The 19,253-nt window shown below is 42.2% G+C and overlaps 1 protein-coding gene across 16 annotated transcripts in view; it reads left to right on the top strand.

The window, feature by feature from the left end:
• MAST4 (microtubule associated serine/threonine kinase family member 4) overlaps positions 1-19,253 on the top strand; it is a 618,779-nt gene that overhangs the window by 441,012 nt on the left and 158,514 nt on the right. The window contains exon 1 of one of the 16 annotated variants that reach the window (XM_070774604.1): positions 27-12,101. The exons of the other annotated variants lie outside the window; for them this stretch is intronic. Coding sequence (XP_070630705.1) covers positions 12,064-12,101 — 38 coding nt within the window. The 5' untranslated portion in view covers positions 27-12,063. Of the gene's footprint in view, positions 1-26; positions 12,102-19,253 lie in introns of those variants that run through there. 16 annotated transcript variants of the gene reach the window in all.

Here is a 19,253-nt window from a genome sequence, read left to right as displayed (position 1 = left end):
GTAAAAACGCGGGGGTTCCTTTTTGCCTTGCAGAGGGAATGAATGCTTTGGCTTCAGAGGCTGCCCGATGGCCTGGGCCCCCCTTAGCAACGGGGGTGTTGTTGATTGGGTAACAGTTTGAGAAGTTTATACTCTGCCAGGGGCGCCCTGGCTCAGGTGTTCCCTCCTCCTTGCGGATTTCCTGGCTCATCCTGATAAATGTGGTTTTTCGGAATTCTCTTTCTGAAATGTGGAGAATCGGGACCTGGAGTTGTGAGTGGTGGGGAGAGCAGGGAAGCTGGAAGAGATACTTGCTCACTCTCTTTGATCTCATTGCTTGTCCATTTCATTCACTCTATTGTGGGAGCTTCTGCTTCTGTGTAGAGCCTTTCAGATGCTCCCTCCGCTCTATTAAATATTTAACCTTTATACAATGGACATGTCCAATGCAAAGATAGCTCAAGTTTTCCTGTTTCAAGTTGTCTGCTTAAAGAGATAAGTCTGCATAACTTTGCATTTTATTTTTTAAATTGATTTGCTGACATGTATTTCTAGTACAAGACTGGCCTTTTCATTTTGTAACATATGTCTATTAGAGTAGGTGAAAAGAAAAAAGATTTTTAAAATCAAGGTGAAGCTCAAGCCACAAGTGAAAGGCAGTTGAGAGTTAGCTGCTGACAGTTGGGTGAAAGAAAATGATTTTAAAGGAGGCGTGCCTCCTCTCTCTGCATTTGTGTCCAGCACAGGCAGGTGGCATGATTGTGGTTTTAGAGGGGCACACCCTCTGAGTTGTGTAAGTACAGATTCTTTGTTTTTCTTCAGAACTTGCCTTGAACGTACACGTGAACACACACGAGGCCACGGTGCAGTCAAATAAACAGGATGCTTGGCTATCAGATTGGAGATTCATAATCTCTGTGCTCCAGTGTTTAAAGAACACAGGAAAATGGTTCATTCTCTTTGGTTGTACCAGTAACTCTTTGCAGTGTTAGTGCAGATAGGTGATACTTTGGAAAACTTAGCGGTTTTTCCTTTTGACCTCTCTCATGGTATTTCTTAAATTTCAGAAGTGTCCTGGAATACACTGACATATGCTGTTTATCTATACGTGCATATATACATATAGAAAAATACGTGTGTGTGTGTGTATGTGTGTGTGAGAGAAAGGGATTGCATCAGTTTGTAAGTCATACCTTTTCATATCACTTGAACCATGTTGGTACCACTAAACCATGTGATGATCTAAAGCTGTACCTTTTGAATAGGATGGCTGTGCTTTTCTCATCCTGCTACAGTGTTCAGAGAGAGAGAGAGACTCTTTTGGTATCGGTCATTTTTGTACAGGCTGTGCCGTCCACACACCAGACACCCCCAAACAATGGATCAGTTGAAGAGATACCTACTGTACTGGAACCAGGCCTCTACTCATGGCAGTAAATCCTGTGACTTGTGTGTCAGGAGTCTTAACCGTGTCTAAGGGATGTAGCCTGGGCTGTGATTCAGCTGCTACTCACCTGGAGCCATTTCTGGGCGAGAGAAGTCTGCTCTGGCATCATGCCTGTGTGTCTGAAACTGAGGAGCAACTGGAGTGTTTCCTTCCCATACCTACCTGTTTGATGGTATTATTGAGGCAAACACATAAAGGACTCTCAGGCTGGTCTGACCACGGCCTTAGGGCAGTACCTACTCAGCCCGGAACACTCCATTTGAGACAGCTCGCCCTGGCAGGAGCCTCAGTTCTAAAGAAACTTGGGTTCTTCCCAGCCAGATGAGAGTGTGGGAGGGCTGTGTCCATTCCCCAAGTCATGGGCCCGCACCTTCAGTTTCGTGATACAGAGAGAGAGGTGGAGTTTCTTCCCTCCCTTCTCAGAATAGAGGTTGTCACAGCCTGTTTGTTAACTGGGGATTTCCAGGATTCACAGAGTTTGGAAATGTGTATCCTGAAGATCATCTCTAGATACATCTACTTACAGGTTTCCCGGGGCCCCAGCTGCTTTCTGTTTATTGTGTAGGTTCGGGAAGATGAAGGGCAGGTGTCCCTCTCTCCGGGTCAGTGTATGTGGCTGTTGCCTTCTCTTATCATACGGCGATCAATGCTAGCTCTGTGTCCTCTTTCCTTGTGTAAGGACACGAAGCCTATGCTCGTAGGACGACTCTTCCCCTTCTGTGACCACCCTTAACTGCTCTCAGTCCTTCTCCCTATGTGCCACGTTAGTCCTGCTTCTTACCGCACGATCAGCTCCCCTAAGTCTGCCTTTGAAGAGGACCTCTCCATTCCCAGGTTGCCTGACCCTTTCGCCAGCCTCGCCGAGGGTGTGCCCAGTGTCCGGGTGAGGATGCCTTGCCCTCATCCTCAGCTGGACGTGCCTGAGCCCTTGAAACAGCTCTCCTGCCCGAGCCCGGCTGCTTCTCTGTACCTTTGCTTGCATATTTTATTTCAGCTGTTTCTTCTGATTACGTTGTAATCCAAAGGAACTTCATGATAACCTTTTCTTCAGTATTAGCCTCTTACATCTATCAAAGAATAAAATCCAGCTTTGAACCTGTGAATGAGTATCTTGGAGTGCCTCGGGATAGAATGTTTGGTACCACTTAGACAAAAGAAAGAGAAGCTGAATGGTTTCCAGCTCTTCTTCTCAGTTTACATCGTGGTAGAAATTGTCATCACGGGGGCCGTTGGGTTGTTGCTGGATCGCATCTGCTTTGCCATTCACCGTGGCTCTACGTTGTTGGTTTGAGCTCTCATGGGAATGCTTTTAAGGTTTCTCTTCCAGCTCAAAGCTCTGCCTGGCTCATAACTGCTGAATTCTTGGGGAAAGGCAGTTACAGACTGACCCTCAGGCCTGAACTCTTGAACGGGTCCTGATGCCCTGAAAGCCTAACTTCCCTGTGCTACGTCCCAATGGTGATATTTTGTCCTCTTCGTTGCTTTTTGCCTGGCATGTGGCAGACACTGAGTTGTCTGGATGCAAGCTGACTTTGTTTGCTGTTTTGCTGTAAACCCCACATTTCCATTGGTAATGGTTCCTTTTTTATGACTGGCTTTGCCTACCTATCCACCTCCCTCATTTCCTCAGTGAAAGTGAAGTCGCTCAGTCGTGTCCGACTCTTAGCGGCCCCATGGACTGCAGCCTACCAGGCTCCTCCGTCCATGGGATTTTCCAGGCAAGAGTACTGGAGTAGGGTGCCATCATTTCCTCAAGGTGGTCTTAATACAGCCATTCACCTGCTGCTTTGAGGGTCAGAAATCTAGGCTGAATAAACAGGGTATTTCAACCAAAATGTGTTGTTTTAAACTGAAGTAAGAATTGCGCTTTTTAGAGGCTGTGAATTTCATAGATCTTTGGATTCTCCATTCACTGGAGGATCCCCTGACAACTTAGAATGGGAATTAGTTTGCCTGCTTTGTGTTACTATTTGTTTGTAACATCTTTTCCTTTCTCGTTGAATTAAAACTTTGGAGGGAGGCGGGATCAAACATCTCTTTGACTTCTATCTTCTCTATGTCACACTGTGTCACATCTATTTATCAATGTTGCTGCTTGGTTTTATAGCGCACCCTTAGTTTTGTTGAAGTCTAGTGACTCTGGACGATGCTTGAATTTTAACCTTAATGGTAAGAAATCTGTCATGTTTTCTTTGGGCTTAAATGATAATCTCCAACCCCCGGGGACACGTCAGTCAGTACATTCCTCCCCGGGCCATTGGGTAGTTTGTGACTCAGTTCATCATTTTGACCAAGGCTCCAAATGTATTTTTCTGAGAACCCTTGGGGTAAAAGGTTATTTCGGTTTTGCTTTATTTTTGCTGAATTCACATTACTTAGCAGTTGCAGTAAACAGCAGGTACGTTCAGGGATCTTAAACTCACTGCTGTAGTTGTCAGAATGCATTGGACTTTTATGCACTCTGTGTCTTCTCTCCAGAAACATCTGGGGTATTTGGTGAGTTTTTCTTTTGTTTTGAGCATGAATATGTGTCTTTCAGAAGGATAGAATATGCTTCCTTCCTGCCCTGGCATGTTAGGTCTTGGTTAACCCGTGCCTACCCCTTTGTCAGAAAGCCCAGTTTAATCCACATTTATTGTGCATCTGTTGTGTGCCTGGGCACTGTGACTCCAAGCTGAAAGTCGGGGGCATGCCATCAGCGAAGCGGTGCAGGTGAATCATTGCAGACCAGGGCGATCAAGAAGTATTTACCAGGTACACAGGAGCCGAGAGACGTACCATACAGAAAATCGTGTGGAAGTTTTGAAGGGTAGGTTGACATTTATCAGACAGAAAGACAAGGCCTTCCCAAGGAGCAAGAGAAAGGGTGTGTATGAAGGCATGGTAGCCTCAGCAACACAGAGTTCGAGGGATTATACATAGCTCAGTATTGCTGGAGCATAAAGAACCAGAAGCATAACTTGGTACTGCTGAAGCATAAAGTTTAAAGAGGCTATATAATAGAGCCCAATGGTTAAGAGGGTGGATCTGAAGCCAGTTTACCTGAGTTTGAATCTTAATTCTGTGATATTGTCTATTGAATTAGTTAACTTATTTGGAATTCTGTTGCTTTATCTACAAAACAGGGATAAGTACATTACTTATTTCATAGGATTGTTGTAAGACTAAAATATGTTCATATATGTAAAATGCTGACTGCAATGACTCACATATGAAAACTTTCAATAAACCCCAACTTGTTATGGCTACTGTCATTACAACGAGGGGATGAATAGAGGGCGATGACTGAGGAGAGAGTTGAGGCTCTAGGTATTTGCGGGAGCTTGGCCTTTATCCAGTGCGGGCGAGGCACATCAAGCAATACTGGGGAGTCTTAGGTCTGAGAAAGGAGAGTGAGACCTCGAAACCAATGGATAAGTTATTGCAGTAGCCTTTTCAGAGGGTTTTGCAGGCCTGAGCAAAGAATGTGGTGAGATTACACCTTGAGAGCTATTAAGGATATAAAGTTGGGAGAAGCTGATGAGTTGTTGGCTCTGAGGAATGAAGAAGGGTACCACAGTGGCCTTGGGGGTTTTACCTTGGGGAAATGGAGACTCATCTGTACATATAAGACACGAGAGCTGGGACTTGTAGTCTCCCCTTGTGTCCCCAGAGGGGACAGTTCATCCACATTGAGTGAGCACCTGTCCTGTGCTGTACTGTGGAGCAGCCATTCGCTCATTCAGCCAGAACCAGTGGTCTGTGTTGGGCCAGGGATGGAGAGGTGAGCCAGACAGAGGGTGTGGGCCTCAGAAATAAGCCAGCATCTAAGTAAGTCAAGCGCCGTGTGGTGGTCGCCGTGTCCTGGACGCGTAAGCAAGAGCTGAGAAGTGTGGAGGCTACTGTAGATAATGTGGTCAGGGAAGGTCTTTGAAGAGATGATATTTAAGAGAAGGTCTAAAGGATGAGAAATACATGTGGGTGGGAAGACTTCGGGAGTAGGCATCTGGGAACAGTCAAGGCTTGGCGGCCGAGAAGACAGAGCCCCTAGGCAGGCCAAGTTGGGTTGTAGGTCTGGGGCCCTTGGGGAGGCTGGACCAGAAATAATAGGCTTGGAAGTCCTCATTAGGACCATGAGAAATGTGCTAGATGAATCTGTGGGAGAGCTGAAGATGTCCCCTTGAAGGAAAGGGCAGAGATGGAGATAGGAAGTGGAAAGGAGATGCGGAGGACAGTCCCCTCAGAGGGAAGGGAGCCAGCAGAGTGTTCTCACAGAGATCCCAAGGGAGCGGCCAGCTGCTGCTCCACAGAGACAAACCGAGGTGTGCGTGTGTCTGAAGACTGGGGAGTCCGGGGTGACTTCACCCTGAACCCCGGCCGCAGAGGGATGGGGTGGGGGTCGGGAACGGAAGTGAAGTGAGGTGTCGGGACCGTGGGTGGCAAGCACTCTGTGGGTAGCCAGGCCCAGCAGCAACACAGCCCGGCGTCCCAGCCTCTGCATGTTCCCAGCTGGCCTGTCAGTCCTCTTCCCTGAATCATATCCCCTTACTCACTGTTGCTCACTTTACTGTCTGCCTCATCACCCAGATAGGCAATGACAGTTTCCTCTCCCCTCCCCTCTGGAAGCTCAGGTTCCTCCCCCAGCCTCCTGAGTTGTCTCCTTTCTGACGTGTGTTTTCAGTTGGAGCTGTTCTCTAGCGCCCCTCGGCCCCCTCATTGATTCTGCCAGAGCCTGCACCTGAGCTGAGGGTACAGCCAGACAGAGGGTGTGCTGCCTCGTCCCTCCGCCTTTTCCACAGATGGCTGAAACCTGGTGTTCACGCCTGTGCTCTTGCCCTCTCCACGCCTGACCTGCAGTCCCTGCCCCTCCCTGCGTCTCTGCACCCATTCCCTCCCACTCCTTGCTTTGCCCAGGCCTGTTTCATCACCGCTTCCTCTCATCCTCCTTTCTTCATGCTCCTGACTGCGTTTTCCGCCGGCAGGACAGGCCTGCCCCTCACTGCAGGGCTTGCCCTTCCATCCTCTCATCTTGTCTCTAGTTCTGACATGGACACTGTCTGTGAGGCAGTCACGCCTGCTCCCTTCCCGAAGCCTGATCAGGGGCACCCCTGGGGAAGCAGGGACCACCGAGAGCCCAGGCCAGGAGCTCCTTGCAGTGACTTGTGGGCAGCACCCGGCTGCCCCACACCGGAGCAGCGTGTTCTCGGGTCTTCAAGCTGACCAGACACAAAGGATGTGGGCCAAAATATACACATCTCAGAAATATTGCTTGAAACTTCCAGTGGGAAGTTTACAACAGGAGCTGACCGATCATTTGTTTTCCCCCTTGAATGTGTAGGCCTTTTGTAAGGGGAGAGGGAAGGAGTAAGAGGGAGGAGAGGAATGAGAGCGGGCACAGTGTGTGAGACTGCAAAAAGTAGATTTCAAAAGAAGTTCATTAAAAACAAAGCCTCAGAATATGGAGCATATGTTCCCGGGGGAGGTGTGGGCTGTTGATTGCTGTAACGAGTCGACTCTGGAAGGGGTATACTTGTGTCTTAGCAAGTTCACAGTGAGGAGAGAGAATGTTACATGCTTTTATGGCTCTGTTTGCTTCTCCTTACATATAGATCCTGTTATCAGAAGCCCAAGTGATACCTTTAAAACAGGGGGATCATAAGCCTCAAGATAGAAACCATCTGCCTTCTGGGCTAAAACCCGACAAATGTTGGGGTTGAAAGATTGCCCCTTCACACAACAGTGTGAAGATGACTCATAGAGGAGAAGGCTTGGGGTAGGGCTTTATTCTGAATAATTTGGGAGAGTCCTCCTTGTATTGGTTAAACGGAAGTAGGCTGGTTTCTCAGGGAGCTCAGGACTTGAGGCTCTGAACCCCTGGCTCACCTCCCCAGCACTCCCATCTCTCAGTGTGAGTAAGCATGCACAAAGCTATTTTTAATCGGAGCTGTCTTCACTACATGTAACCTAGTCATTTGGGAGTGACATCATGGTAACTGAGTAATCCCTTTGAAAGTTTATCAGAGATCCAAGATAATAGAATGGTCCTGGGGCTACCTGGATGAAAGTAGGTACAGTTGTGTGTAAAACCATTTATTAAAAGCAGGCCCAAGCTCTGTTGGTAGAAGACTTGGATATCTAGCAACACGCTGGGTTTTTATGACCCATGGCACATTTTGTAACTAGAGGACTATCTCTAAGTAAAAGTTCACGTAGTTATTAGTACTTGTTCTGATACTTTATTTTCTTTCCCCTATCTTGGTAATTAGGAAAGTTCCCTTGTGAACTTGGTTATAAATTCTGAAAATATTGACCTTAAATCTTATTAATAGCATGAGAAGACCAGTGGGAATTTTTTTAGCTACACTAATGGTTATTGGATATGCTTGTTAGGGAGGTAATTATAGCAATATCAAACTGAAACATCATGTTGTTTTGTTTTAAAGAAAAAAGGCTCAAGCAGAGAATTTAGGCTTTGATTAGCATTTGAAGGTAAAATAGATGGGTGAAAAGAAGAGACGGTCAATGTTTATCTTATCCTAAGCGTCTTTATTGCCCATTTTAGGACTTTATACATTCTGCTGACTTTGGAATTTACATTTATCAGTGATTTCTATTTTGTTAGAGTTTGGAGTTTCTTGGGAAACTAATTGCAGGCAAAATTCACACACACATGTATATGTGTGTTTATGGTGTTTATGTGTGTATATGTGTGTGTGTGTGTGTGTATTTATATATATATATATAATATGCTTAGTTGCTCAGTCATGTCCTCCTCTTTGTGACCCTATGGATTGTAGCCTGCCAGGCTCCTCTGTCCATGGGGATTCTCCAGGCAAGAATACTAGAATGGGTTGCCATGCCCTCTGCCAGGGGTTCTTCCCCATCCAGGGATCGAACCCAGGTCTCCTGCATTGCAGGCAGATTTTTTACTGTCTGAGCCACCAGGGAGCCCATATGTATTGTTATTGTTCAGCCACTTAGTTGTGTCTGACTCTTTGCGACCCCATGGACTGCAGCACGCCAGGCTTCCCTGTCCTTCACCATCTCCTGGAGCTTACTCAAACTCATGTCCATTGAGTCGGTGATGCCATGCAGCCACCTTATCCTGTGTCATCCCCTTCTCCTCCTGCCTTCAATCTTTCCCAGCATCGGGGTCTTTTCTAATGAGTCGGCTCTTCGCATCAGGTGGCCCAAGTATTGGAGCTTCAGCATCAGTCCTTCTTATGAATATTCAGGATTGATTTCCTTTAAGATTGACTGGTTTGATCTCCTTGCAGTCCAAGGGGCTCTCAAGAGTCTTCTCCAACACCACAGTTCAAAAGCATCAATTCATTGGCACTCGGCCTTCTTTATGGTTCAACTCTCACATCCATACGTGACTACTGGAAAAACCATAGCTTTGACTATATGTACCTTTGTGGTCAAAGTAATGTCTCTGCTTTTTAATACACTGTCTATGTTTGTCATAGCTTTTTTTCCAAGGAGCAAGCATCTTTTAATTTCATGGCTGCAGTCACCATCCACGGTGATTTTAGAGCCCCCCAAAATAAAGTCTGTCACTGTTTCCATTGTTTCCCTATCTATTTGCCATAAAGTGATGGGACTGAATGCCATGATCTTCATTTTTTGTAAGTTGAGTTTTAAGCCAACTTTTTCACTCTCCTCTTTCACCTTCATCAAGAGGCTCTGTAGTTCCTCTTCGCTTCCTGCCATAAGGGTGGTGTCATCTGCATATCTGAGGTTATTGATATTTATCCCGGCAATCTTGATTTCAGCTTGTGCTACATCCAGCCTGGCATTTCATATGATGTACTCTGCATATAAGTTAAATAAGCAGGGTGACAATATACAGCCTTGACGTACTCCTTTCCCAATTTTGAACCAACCTGCTTTTCCATGTCTGGTTCTAACTGTTGCTTCTTGACCTGCATACAGATTTATCAGGAGGCAGATAAGGTGGTTTGGTATTCCCATCTCTTTCAAAATTTTCCACAGTTTGTTGTGAGCCACACAGTCAAAGGCTTTAGTGTAGTCAATGAAATAGTAGTAAATGTTTTTCTGAGTACCTCTAGAATAGACTTTTATCTCTTCACAGGAAAGAAGGAGCTACATATCTCTGGAAACTTTCTAACCTAACGTGGACATTCATATAGGAGATAGCTTTTTCAGAAAATGTATTAGTTTCAGAGTGAATCACTTGGCTCGCAGGAAGAAGGAACTAGTGAAACTTGGTGAAGTCTCCTAGGGTCATAGACTCAGAAAGCGAGGAAAGCTGATGGATCCACCAGGCTTATTTTGCCATATGAGTGTCTGCTGAAGCTATCTTTGCCATGTTTTATTCTGTCTAATTTTAAACATTACAGTGCTTGTTGATGTCTCAGGACCCTGACTTTGACCTTACGACATGTCTCTTGAGAGTAACTATTATATCTAGCCACTGTCAGATTTCTTAGCCACTAGATCTGAAGAATCTGAACCTATGGCTGGCATAAAAATCTCCTATGTCCCTTTAATATACCTATTTTTTAAAGTGCAATATGATGGATATCTTTTAATTAGAAGCTATAATTATTGAATGTTTTACTTTTACAGATAGATGAAGGGGTTAAGGGGAAAAAAGTATGTTTGTCATGGGAAAAACTGCTAGCTGAAGAAAACACTCTAGGAAATACGGTAAATGAAACCTTTGTTACAGTAAAACAATGGCCATTAAGTGACTATTATGTAATGTTATTTCTTAAGTCTGATCTGGAATGGCTTGTTGCTTTTGGAACTTGGGATAGAGTTCCTGTACAAATATTACTTTCACTTGGCTAATCTCAAGATTTTTGAAACAAAACTGAAGACTTTTCCCTGTAGCTTATCTACGTCAGACACTGAGCATGAAGATACAGAAGCCATGTCAAATGCATTATTTTTCCAAGTGAAGGTTGGTTTTATCCTCTTTGTACTCTCCATTCTGGGCATCCCATGTGGCTCAGTGGTAAAGAGTCTACCTGCCAGTGTAGGACCCGCAGGAGATGCTGGTTTGATCCCTGGCTGGAATAAGCCCATGGGTACGGGAGCTTGATGGCCTTTAGTCCACGGGGTCGCAAAAAGTGGGACATGACTGAGCATATGCACAGGCTTACATATTCTCCATTCTAGACCCATCTAGATAAACACAAATTATTTGCTAATCCAAAAAATAGTTCACTGTAAAATTAGCCTACTCTTGCTTAACTGCTCCAAAGGGCAGACAGGTGGCGGGACAACTGATAGGCACACTCACCTGACTTGGCAGGTTGAATGAATGACTATGAATTTGCATTTTCCATAAAACGTAGTGAAGTGAAAGTCGCTCGGTCGTGTCTGACTCTTTGCGACCCCATGGACGCTACAGTCCATGGAATTCTCCAGGCCAGAATACTGGAGTGGGTAGCCTTTCCCTTCTCCAGGGGATCTTCCCAGCCCAGGGATCAAACCCAGGTCTCTTGCACTGCAGGTGGATTCTTTACCAGCTGAGTCACAAGGGAAGCCCCCATAAAAGATAGGTCCCTAAGTAAAGGAAATTTTTAATTTAAGATTCAAATGGTCATGGTGGGACAGGTAACATATAGGATAGTTCAAGGATGCTTAAGGTCATAGTTGGTGAGGATTCTGCAAAATGAGCTAATATGTTTATGAGTTATAATTTCCTGTGTGCTTTAGGATTTGATGTTTAGGGTTAGATGTTTGGACCACAGAGCTAGTAAGGAATAAAAATTGCCCCATTTTTATGATATGACCTATAAACTTTGTATGTTTTTCCTCAATAGATGACTTTTCTCATGTTGATTAAAAAAAAAAAAAAAACAACTAACCCTGGAAATCTAGGATTTTTAAGGTGAAAAGTCAATAGTAGTTTTTATAAACCTCCTTAACATGGTAATCCAAATTCAAGATCAGATCTCTGCTTCCTTCAATGTAGTCCTTAGATCTTAGTGATTTTTGTATGTTATTTTTTTACCAGCATTACCCTGGCCAAGATGCCCTCCTGATAGGTTGACTTAAGTTTTTCTTTGAAATTGTTATTGATTACTGATCATTTGATGGCTTCTTTAAAAAAAAAGAAAAAAAAACCTGAAACAGAAGAAATTTTGGTTTATTTTGCCTTTCGAGATTTAATGTTATAATTATTCTACCTTCTCACATCAGACTTAGGGTGATATTTGGATCAAAAGATACAAGTTACTTGAACTGGCCAGATATACTGCAACTTTTTGATGGCATAAAACATTTCATTTCATGGATCCCAGGTTTGAAATCCATGAAGAATAGGGTTCTGACTCTTGGCACAGATAGACATATTCAGAAGTGTTGTATTCAAGCCAGAGTAAACATATATGCCCTTTACACTTTCTTTCGGTTAGCAGAAGTCACTTCTGAACACTTATTTTGGCATTAAGGAAGCTCGTCATGACCTATTGTTCCAGAAAGATTATAGTTCTCACTCTAAGCCAGTTTTCTAGTTCCCATGTAAATGAAATGCCCAGCCGAGAAAACAAGCTTCGCTTTTCAAACCTTCCATTCTTTTAGGCGTGTCCTACAGGCAGGGGCTTGTAGCTGCTCCTTCAGCCTCTTAACAGGTTTGATTTCAAATCTATTTAATAAGAAACTAACATGTTTGGAGGGGATTCATGGCCCAACATTTATGGATTTTGTTGGGAAGTTCCAGGTGTGTATATATCTTAAACTCTATGTTAAGGCATGTGAGACTGAAATGATTTTGGCTTGCTTTGTTTGGTTTGGTTGTTGCCTTCTAGTCATAAGAAGTCTTAGGGATTTGATTGGGAGGGGGCAGCCCCCCATCCTTATGGCCATGTAGCTCCTCTGTCAATTTCTTGTCTTTGGCTGCCTTAAAAGCACTAAAGAAAACTCACATGTTCGTAAACTGGGCCAAAAAAATAGAGAATCCAGAAGCCAGGGAGGATTAACCTCTGAAAGATGGGAAGATAATTACATTTAAAGATACTTGGAGGTACTTATTTATGAGTTATGTATCTCGGTATGATCCTTTTTCTGCTTTGGAGCTCATGGATGAGGCTGAATCACCTTCTGAAAGCTGATACCGTAATAACCTAGTTTGACTCTGTCTGACTTCTGTGGGCAAGTCTGAGGATTTATTGCATTGTCTTATTTATTCATTTGTGTATGAAATATTTATTGAATATCTTTCATATGACCAGGACTATGCTTATCACCTGCGAAACAAAGATATGCATGGGTCCTTCTGTTCAAGTAGCTCAATCTAGTGGGGTTAGAAAGTGATGTGGACAGATAATTACGGTAACCTGTAATAGCCAGTAGGAGATCCACCAACATCAGCTCGGGAGGAGGGAGAGGAAGAGTATCTGTTGATGTATGTTGTCTCCTTTAATGCTACCTATAGTATCTCTTATATAGATGAAAAAAAAATTGAGGATTATAGAAATTAATTAATTGTCCCTAAATTACTAATAGTACAGGGTAAAACCGGATAAAAACATAACTGGCTATCCTGACTCCAAAGGAAATACAGATCCAACATTGTTCTAATTATTGAAAATAGTATTTGTAAAGAAAGATTTTAGTCACTTAATTTTTATTGTATAGCAGCCTTCTGGTAATTCAAAGATATTTGTGGAATACTGAGTGCTGATAATTTTGATCTTTGCTATAGAAATGCCACCTGCTGTCTAAGGAAAGAGAATAAAAAATAGAAGTAGGTTTTACTTTGTTTTAAAATGCCACCTGCTGATTCTCTTTCCCATTAATGAAAATTGTATATGTATTCTCCTGTAATTTCCCCATCGTAAAGTATCAAGTTTCTAATGGTCTTTGAGTGGGCTTGTGCTTTTGAAATTGAGGTTTTACTTTGTAGTGAAGCTCTGAACAGCTGCTGTCTTACAGGCCTTTTGAATGAATAACACTCTACGACACCGCTGCTTGTATTGCTGAGATTTCTAGGCATTATAAAATCCTGTGCATTCACATGAGTGTATATATTATGGACTTATCTCAAAATCTTTGCCAATCTTGTAATAGAGCATGTAGTTCATTTCATAGAAGGAATGAAAATTCTAACCTCTTACATGGCAATATGTTGTGAATGCCAGGAAAGATCTGTTGGGGTTTTAGAGATGAATTGCTTACAGGCTGCTTCTTCACTTTTTAAAAACATACTAATTTCTCTTAAGTATGCTAATGCTAACTACATTCTTAAGGAGATAAATTGATGACACTTAAATGTGTATTATTCTCTTTGAAAAATCATTGAATTTAGAGCACTAGGATGTAACTGCTTTCCTATGCTTAAAACAATTGTGTAAGAATAAAGTGTGAATAATCTATAACATACAAAAGGCACAGATATTGTGTCCAGTGTTCTCTGAACCCCAGAAATCCTTCATTGGCCATGTCTTCGTTCTCAGTGGTGCAGTATGTGAACTGCTTTTGAGAAATGGCTGTCCCTTACCAAGGATGGAGGGGAAAGAAGTCTTTCCTTCAGGTACATTTTTTTAAATGTTAAAGAAGGTGTCTCTCACTGCCACCGATCCAGGTTCCTACTGACACAGGATCTACGGCTCTAATTTACTCACACTAGAAAAAGAATGTCCAGGCAGCCAGGCGTGCTTTACTTTAACACTGTTTATTGAGACAGAATTTACATGTAGTACAACTGTCATTTTTAGGTATGCAGCTCTTGGAGTTTTGACAAATAACATTCATGTAATTATCACAGTGAAGATACAGAATATTTCCATCACCTCAAAGAGTTTTAGGTACTTTTTAATTGTTTGGTGATGCTAATAAAGGTTTAGAATAGCAGGTTTTGTTCTTCCTTCCCAACCCCCTTTAAAAAATTAGCTCCATATTTTATTATGTCTTGCCTAGTTGTGCTCCAGGGTCCTTTTTCTATTTCAGAATCCCAGCTAGGATCCCGTGTTACATTGTGTCATCCTTTTAAACAATCATTTTGATGAAGAAGATGGTTAACTAACATCGTTTGATTACATGGTTGGTAATGTCAAGTAGATACCAGGAAAATGCATCAGAATGAGACACTCGAAAGAGAAGCTTAAACTACCTAAATTGTGTGGTCCATTATCAGTGTATAATAGGCCCTTTGATGCTACGTAGGTGAGGAAGTTTTAAGAAACCAGGTAAACAAATTCTACTAGCAGAAAGTGGTTATAAATAATTTGGTGGTGTTTACTGGGGAAGGAAACAAAGCCATGAGGTGGAAGATTGGAAGGTATGTAATTTAAGACGCAGACTATGGCTGTTAGAAAATAAAGAGACCCAGAAGGAAGCATGGAGTTTTTCCATGCCAGTCTCCAGTATTCTTGCCTGGAGAATGCCAGGGATGGGGGAGCCTGGTGGGCTGCCCTCTATGGGGTCGCACAGAGTCGGACACGACTGAAGTGACTTAGCAAAGACAGGCCAAAACATACATTTTGAGAAAGGTAAAATCAAGATACTTTATTTGCTTTGTAAAATAATATACCATGTCTCTGCATGATTTTTATTATATTTTAATTTCAGTGGAATCTGTGTAACTTTGAGAAGAAAATGTAAACTTATGCCTAAGACTGAAAATGGAGAAAATATGAACAACTGTTAAAATCACCCCGAATTCTAGTGCTCAAATATAAGCACTCTGAAAAATATGGTGTTATCCTTCCCTGTATTTATTCTGGGATGTGTGTGCACATGTGCACATACATATCACAAAACTTATTTTATTGAGCTTCCTGTTTGATGAACTACTTCCCGCACCTCTTAAAGAGGTTCCTTTAAACACCCACCTTTACAATGGTGAGATTTCCAAAACTGTTGAAAACTATAATGTACAAGAAGGCATGGGCAGGAGGTTATCTGTAAAATTGAGGGGACGCATTCAGAATCATGCTGTGAAAGCTGGCCTGCTAGTGAACAGTCAGTCTCACCTGACGTGGGAGTGTCCACGCCGGCTCACTGGTGTGCAGAGTTGGGCGAGGCCATGGATGCCCGTGATGTCACCTTGGATGGTCTCACATTTTAGTTTCTGTTTTTCTCCACCTGTATTCAGATCTCTTTTGAAATGTTCCCTTTAAAAATACTCCTGCTAACTCAGAAAGATTCCAATTATCATCTCCCCACAGGCTTAAATGTTAAACCTCAAGATCTAAACTTTATCCCTTATGTGTGTGAGCAGGCTTGCCAGATGGCAGGCCAATTAATATATTTTTGCAAGGTGTAGAAATGTTTTTTCTCCATAGGGGAACAATGAATCCATCTGCTCCACATCTTCCTTTCCCCTCTGTCCTTTGGGGGAAATCATCATTTAATTTTCAGAAATAAATTGTGCAACTCTCTAAGTAATGCTTTCTGCTTTTTAAGGGAGATGGTTTTAAGAATTGAAACTTTTCCTTACTGTAAGGATGTAACAACCCTATGTCATGGATTAAAATATCTGGACATTGACGTTTCATCCAGGGTACTTTCTTGTTATAAGTTGGACATTACAGAATCATTTATTTAAAAGCTAATTTATAGAAGCCTTAACTTGGAGGCAGCTTCGGAAGCATCTAGTCAGACCCCCTCATTGTAAGATAAGGAAGTTGATGCTTAGGTACCAAAGCTTCAGGCTAGTCTCCAGATTCCAAATGAGGACAATGATGTTGAAAACAAAGTCTTTCATTTCTCAAGGGCAATAAAAGGAGCGAGAACCTTGAGTAAGATTCAACCAGGAAAAGAAGCACATTCGTATTTATTGCCTAGTTTTTCTTGAGTTTTAGACAGAGCTGTGTGCATCACCATTACAGTTCTTTTCTTACCCAAGTGGCAATTGATATCAACAGGTAATTAACCATTTAGTGTCTGTGTGTTCCCTCCAACTCTGTTAAAGTTCCTGAAGGACCGAGTACCACATCTCTTTTATTTTAAAGTGCTTATAAAGTGTGCTATCCGGGCATGGGATGAATGAATTACTGAGTATGTGAGTATCAGTGGGGTTAGTTTACAAAATCCTTTCAGGGAGTGTTGGAATTCTAGGAGCGTGACCATCTTAGAGCTTTGCCATAATCTGGCACGTTATAATACAGAGTTCGGTTCTTTTTCTCTTGTGGTTATGAAGGTGTTCAGTACTGGGTATTCCAGAAGCTTCCCTTGGGAGGAATGTTTTACCCATAACTCTGGTGGCAAGCACTTTTGCTGTCATAGTTGGGCATAGATTGGGTAATATTAAATGAAAGAAAAGCTTTAGACTTGCCTTCCTATTTTCTTTCTTTCAAGTTGGCTCTTCGTCCTTATCTGCATTTAACCTAATAGACTGTTCATATAGTAGAAAAAGTTCAGACTTTGGGGCAGGGAGACCTTGGTTGGAATCCTGACTCAGTGACAACCTAGATGTGTGATTTTGGCAGGTGACCTTACCTCTGATGCTTGGTTTCCTCATCTTAAGTAGGAATAAATATTTTTTGTGCCTTAAATAAGCTAAATTGTGAAACATTTAGATCAGGGGCAGACAAGATACAGTCTACAGACCAAATCCGCTCTATTACCTGTTTTTATACATAAAGCTTTATTAGAACTCAGCCACACCAGTTCAATTAGATATTATCTATGGCTTCTGGTAATACAGTCGCATAATCCAGTGCAGAAATTCTCATACGAACTGGTTTTGTTCTGAGACTATGTTCAAAAGTCCAGTTTGTTTGTATGTCCAACAAAGTTAGTCTAGATATCCAACTAACGTGATCAGCTATATGGTACTATACTGTAATAGGTTTATAATACTTTTCACACAAATAATACTTTAAAAATAAACTCAAAAGATAAAACATTTTAAATCTTACAGTACAGTACAACAGCTGGCATACAGGGCACGTTCAGATCTTTGAAAGTTCACTACTTGAATGTTCTCATGTAGGGTACTTACTGTAGTTGTAACATGAGACTCTGGTTTGCAAAGTCAAAAACATGTCTGGCCTTCTACAGAAAATCTTTGCCAAACCAGGAGCTAGGGCAATGCCTCACAAATATAGATGCTCAGTAAATATTAATTTGACCTTTTCCATAGATTATTTCAAGCACAGTCTTTCCCTGTAGGCACTCTTAAAAAAAGATGGTGTGGGACCGTCTTCTCTGGTGATTCTTCTAAAGCCCCTGCCCACTTCTGGAGTATGACCAAAGCCTTGAGCCATGACGCAGGCCAGAACACGCCGAGAGAGGTGTCTCCGTGGCTCCCACAGCCCTGATGTGGATGGGGCGTGTCTGAACTCGCACTGGGTGTCATTCACGTGACAGGAATAGAGTTTGCTCTAATCTGAGTGTAAATAAAGGCTCTGCTCGTTTGTAACGTGTCCAGTTTAGTTCGTATTATTTCCCACGGTGAATTAGTAGGTGGGTCCAACCTACACTTCTTCAGAAGCTTCCCAACACAAGTCCTCAAACTGTGGAATTTTTTTCATTTCTACACTAAAAAATCATAGCACATAATAAATACTGTCTTTAGTAAAGGACCTTCTGAAATCTTACAGCAGGATTTTTCTGCAGCAATTGTGGGCCGTTTGAAAGAGAAAGTACTCAAAGGAGCAATAACATTTTTTTGGTTTGTTTATTTTGTTTTGGGTTTTAAGCAAAATGAACTCAGAGTTCTTTCGCAGTTTTGATGAGGGACACCCTGGTGTGTAGTAGAAAACGACGACGGGGAATAGACTGCCAGCATGGGCCCGGTGAGGAGTCAGTGATACATGACTACACTCCACCTCCCACACATGGTGGAGGGAGAGATGGAGGGCCTTAAAGAGCTCTTAAAGAGCTCTTAAGGGCTATTTAGACTTGCTTGTCATTTTTTATTTTAAAGAATGTATTGAGGAATTTTTTTCAGAGTAATAAAGTTTTTTTTTTTTTTTAAACATTTCAGCATTACATTGTGTCTTTAAAGATAAAACTGGGAAGAAATTATTAAAAGCATTACCTAAAATTTTGTAAAGTCCTCCTTGACTCTCTGCCTTTCTGTTCCAGCACATTTTAGTGTTTCTGGTGATTCTGCACAGGCTTGTTAGCATTTATCCCAACATGCTGTGATTCTGTATATACTTCTCTGAATTCCCAGCTGATTGTGACTGCCTTGAAGCAGAGACTTTCTGCCAGCATAGTGCCTGGCATATAATAGGCACTTAATAAAGGTTTATAGAATGAAAGCACTCCACAGTGAACATATCTGTGCATATAGCTTTTTCTGTCTTTCGGAGCTATTTTGTTAGGATAAATTCCCAGTATAGAAATTTCTAGGCCAAAGTGACATGAACATGTTTATGAATTTTGATACATCGTGCCGGGTAGCTTTTGTGTCTACTTGAGGTTCCTTCCAAGTTTGTGACTCTCATATCACATGTTATGTTATTGCTAGATTGGCAGTCTGGTGGTTCCATATTTTCTCTAGCAAAAAAAAAAAAAAAATGACAGGAGGGTACCTCATTGCCAGATTCAAGTCTGGAATGAACATTGCATATGCTTTAGGATGAAAAGCTTCTAAAAGAATGAAAATTCCTCCTGTGGAACGTGGGAAATAGAGGGAAGCAAGCAGCAGGGGCAAGATGCAGGGTTAAGGACACTATTATAGGAGCAAATAACTCCTGGACTTTTACTGCTGCTCTGAACTTTTACTGTACTGTCATCAATATTTCATGAAAGCAATTGGCTATTTCTTTTATTTGTTTTTTACCCTCAGCACATTTAATGTTCAAAAGTGAAACATTACTAAATGCAAAGTGCTATTAATGCACATTCCAAGATCTGCTTTTATCAAGGTTTGAAATTGTTTGTCTAATGTATTATGCATCTCCATCTTCAATTGATC

The sequence above is a fragment of the Bos indicus genome, chromosome 20 (assembly GCF_029378745.1).
Source record: "Bos indicus isolate NIAB-ARS_2022 breed Sahiwal x Tharparkar chromosome 20, NIAB-ARS_B.indTharparkar_mat_pri_1.0, whole genome shotgun sequence".
Taxonomy (NCBI): Eukaryota; Metazoa; Chordata; class Mammalia; order Artiodactyla; family Bovidae; genus Bos; species Bos indicus.
Note: the sequence above shows the minus strand (reverse complement) of the source record. Positions and strands in the feature narration are given on the sequence as shown.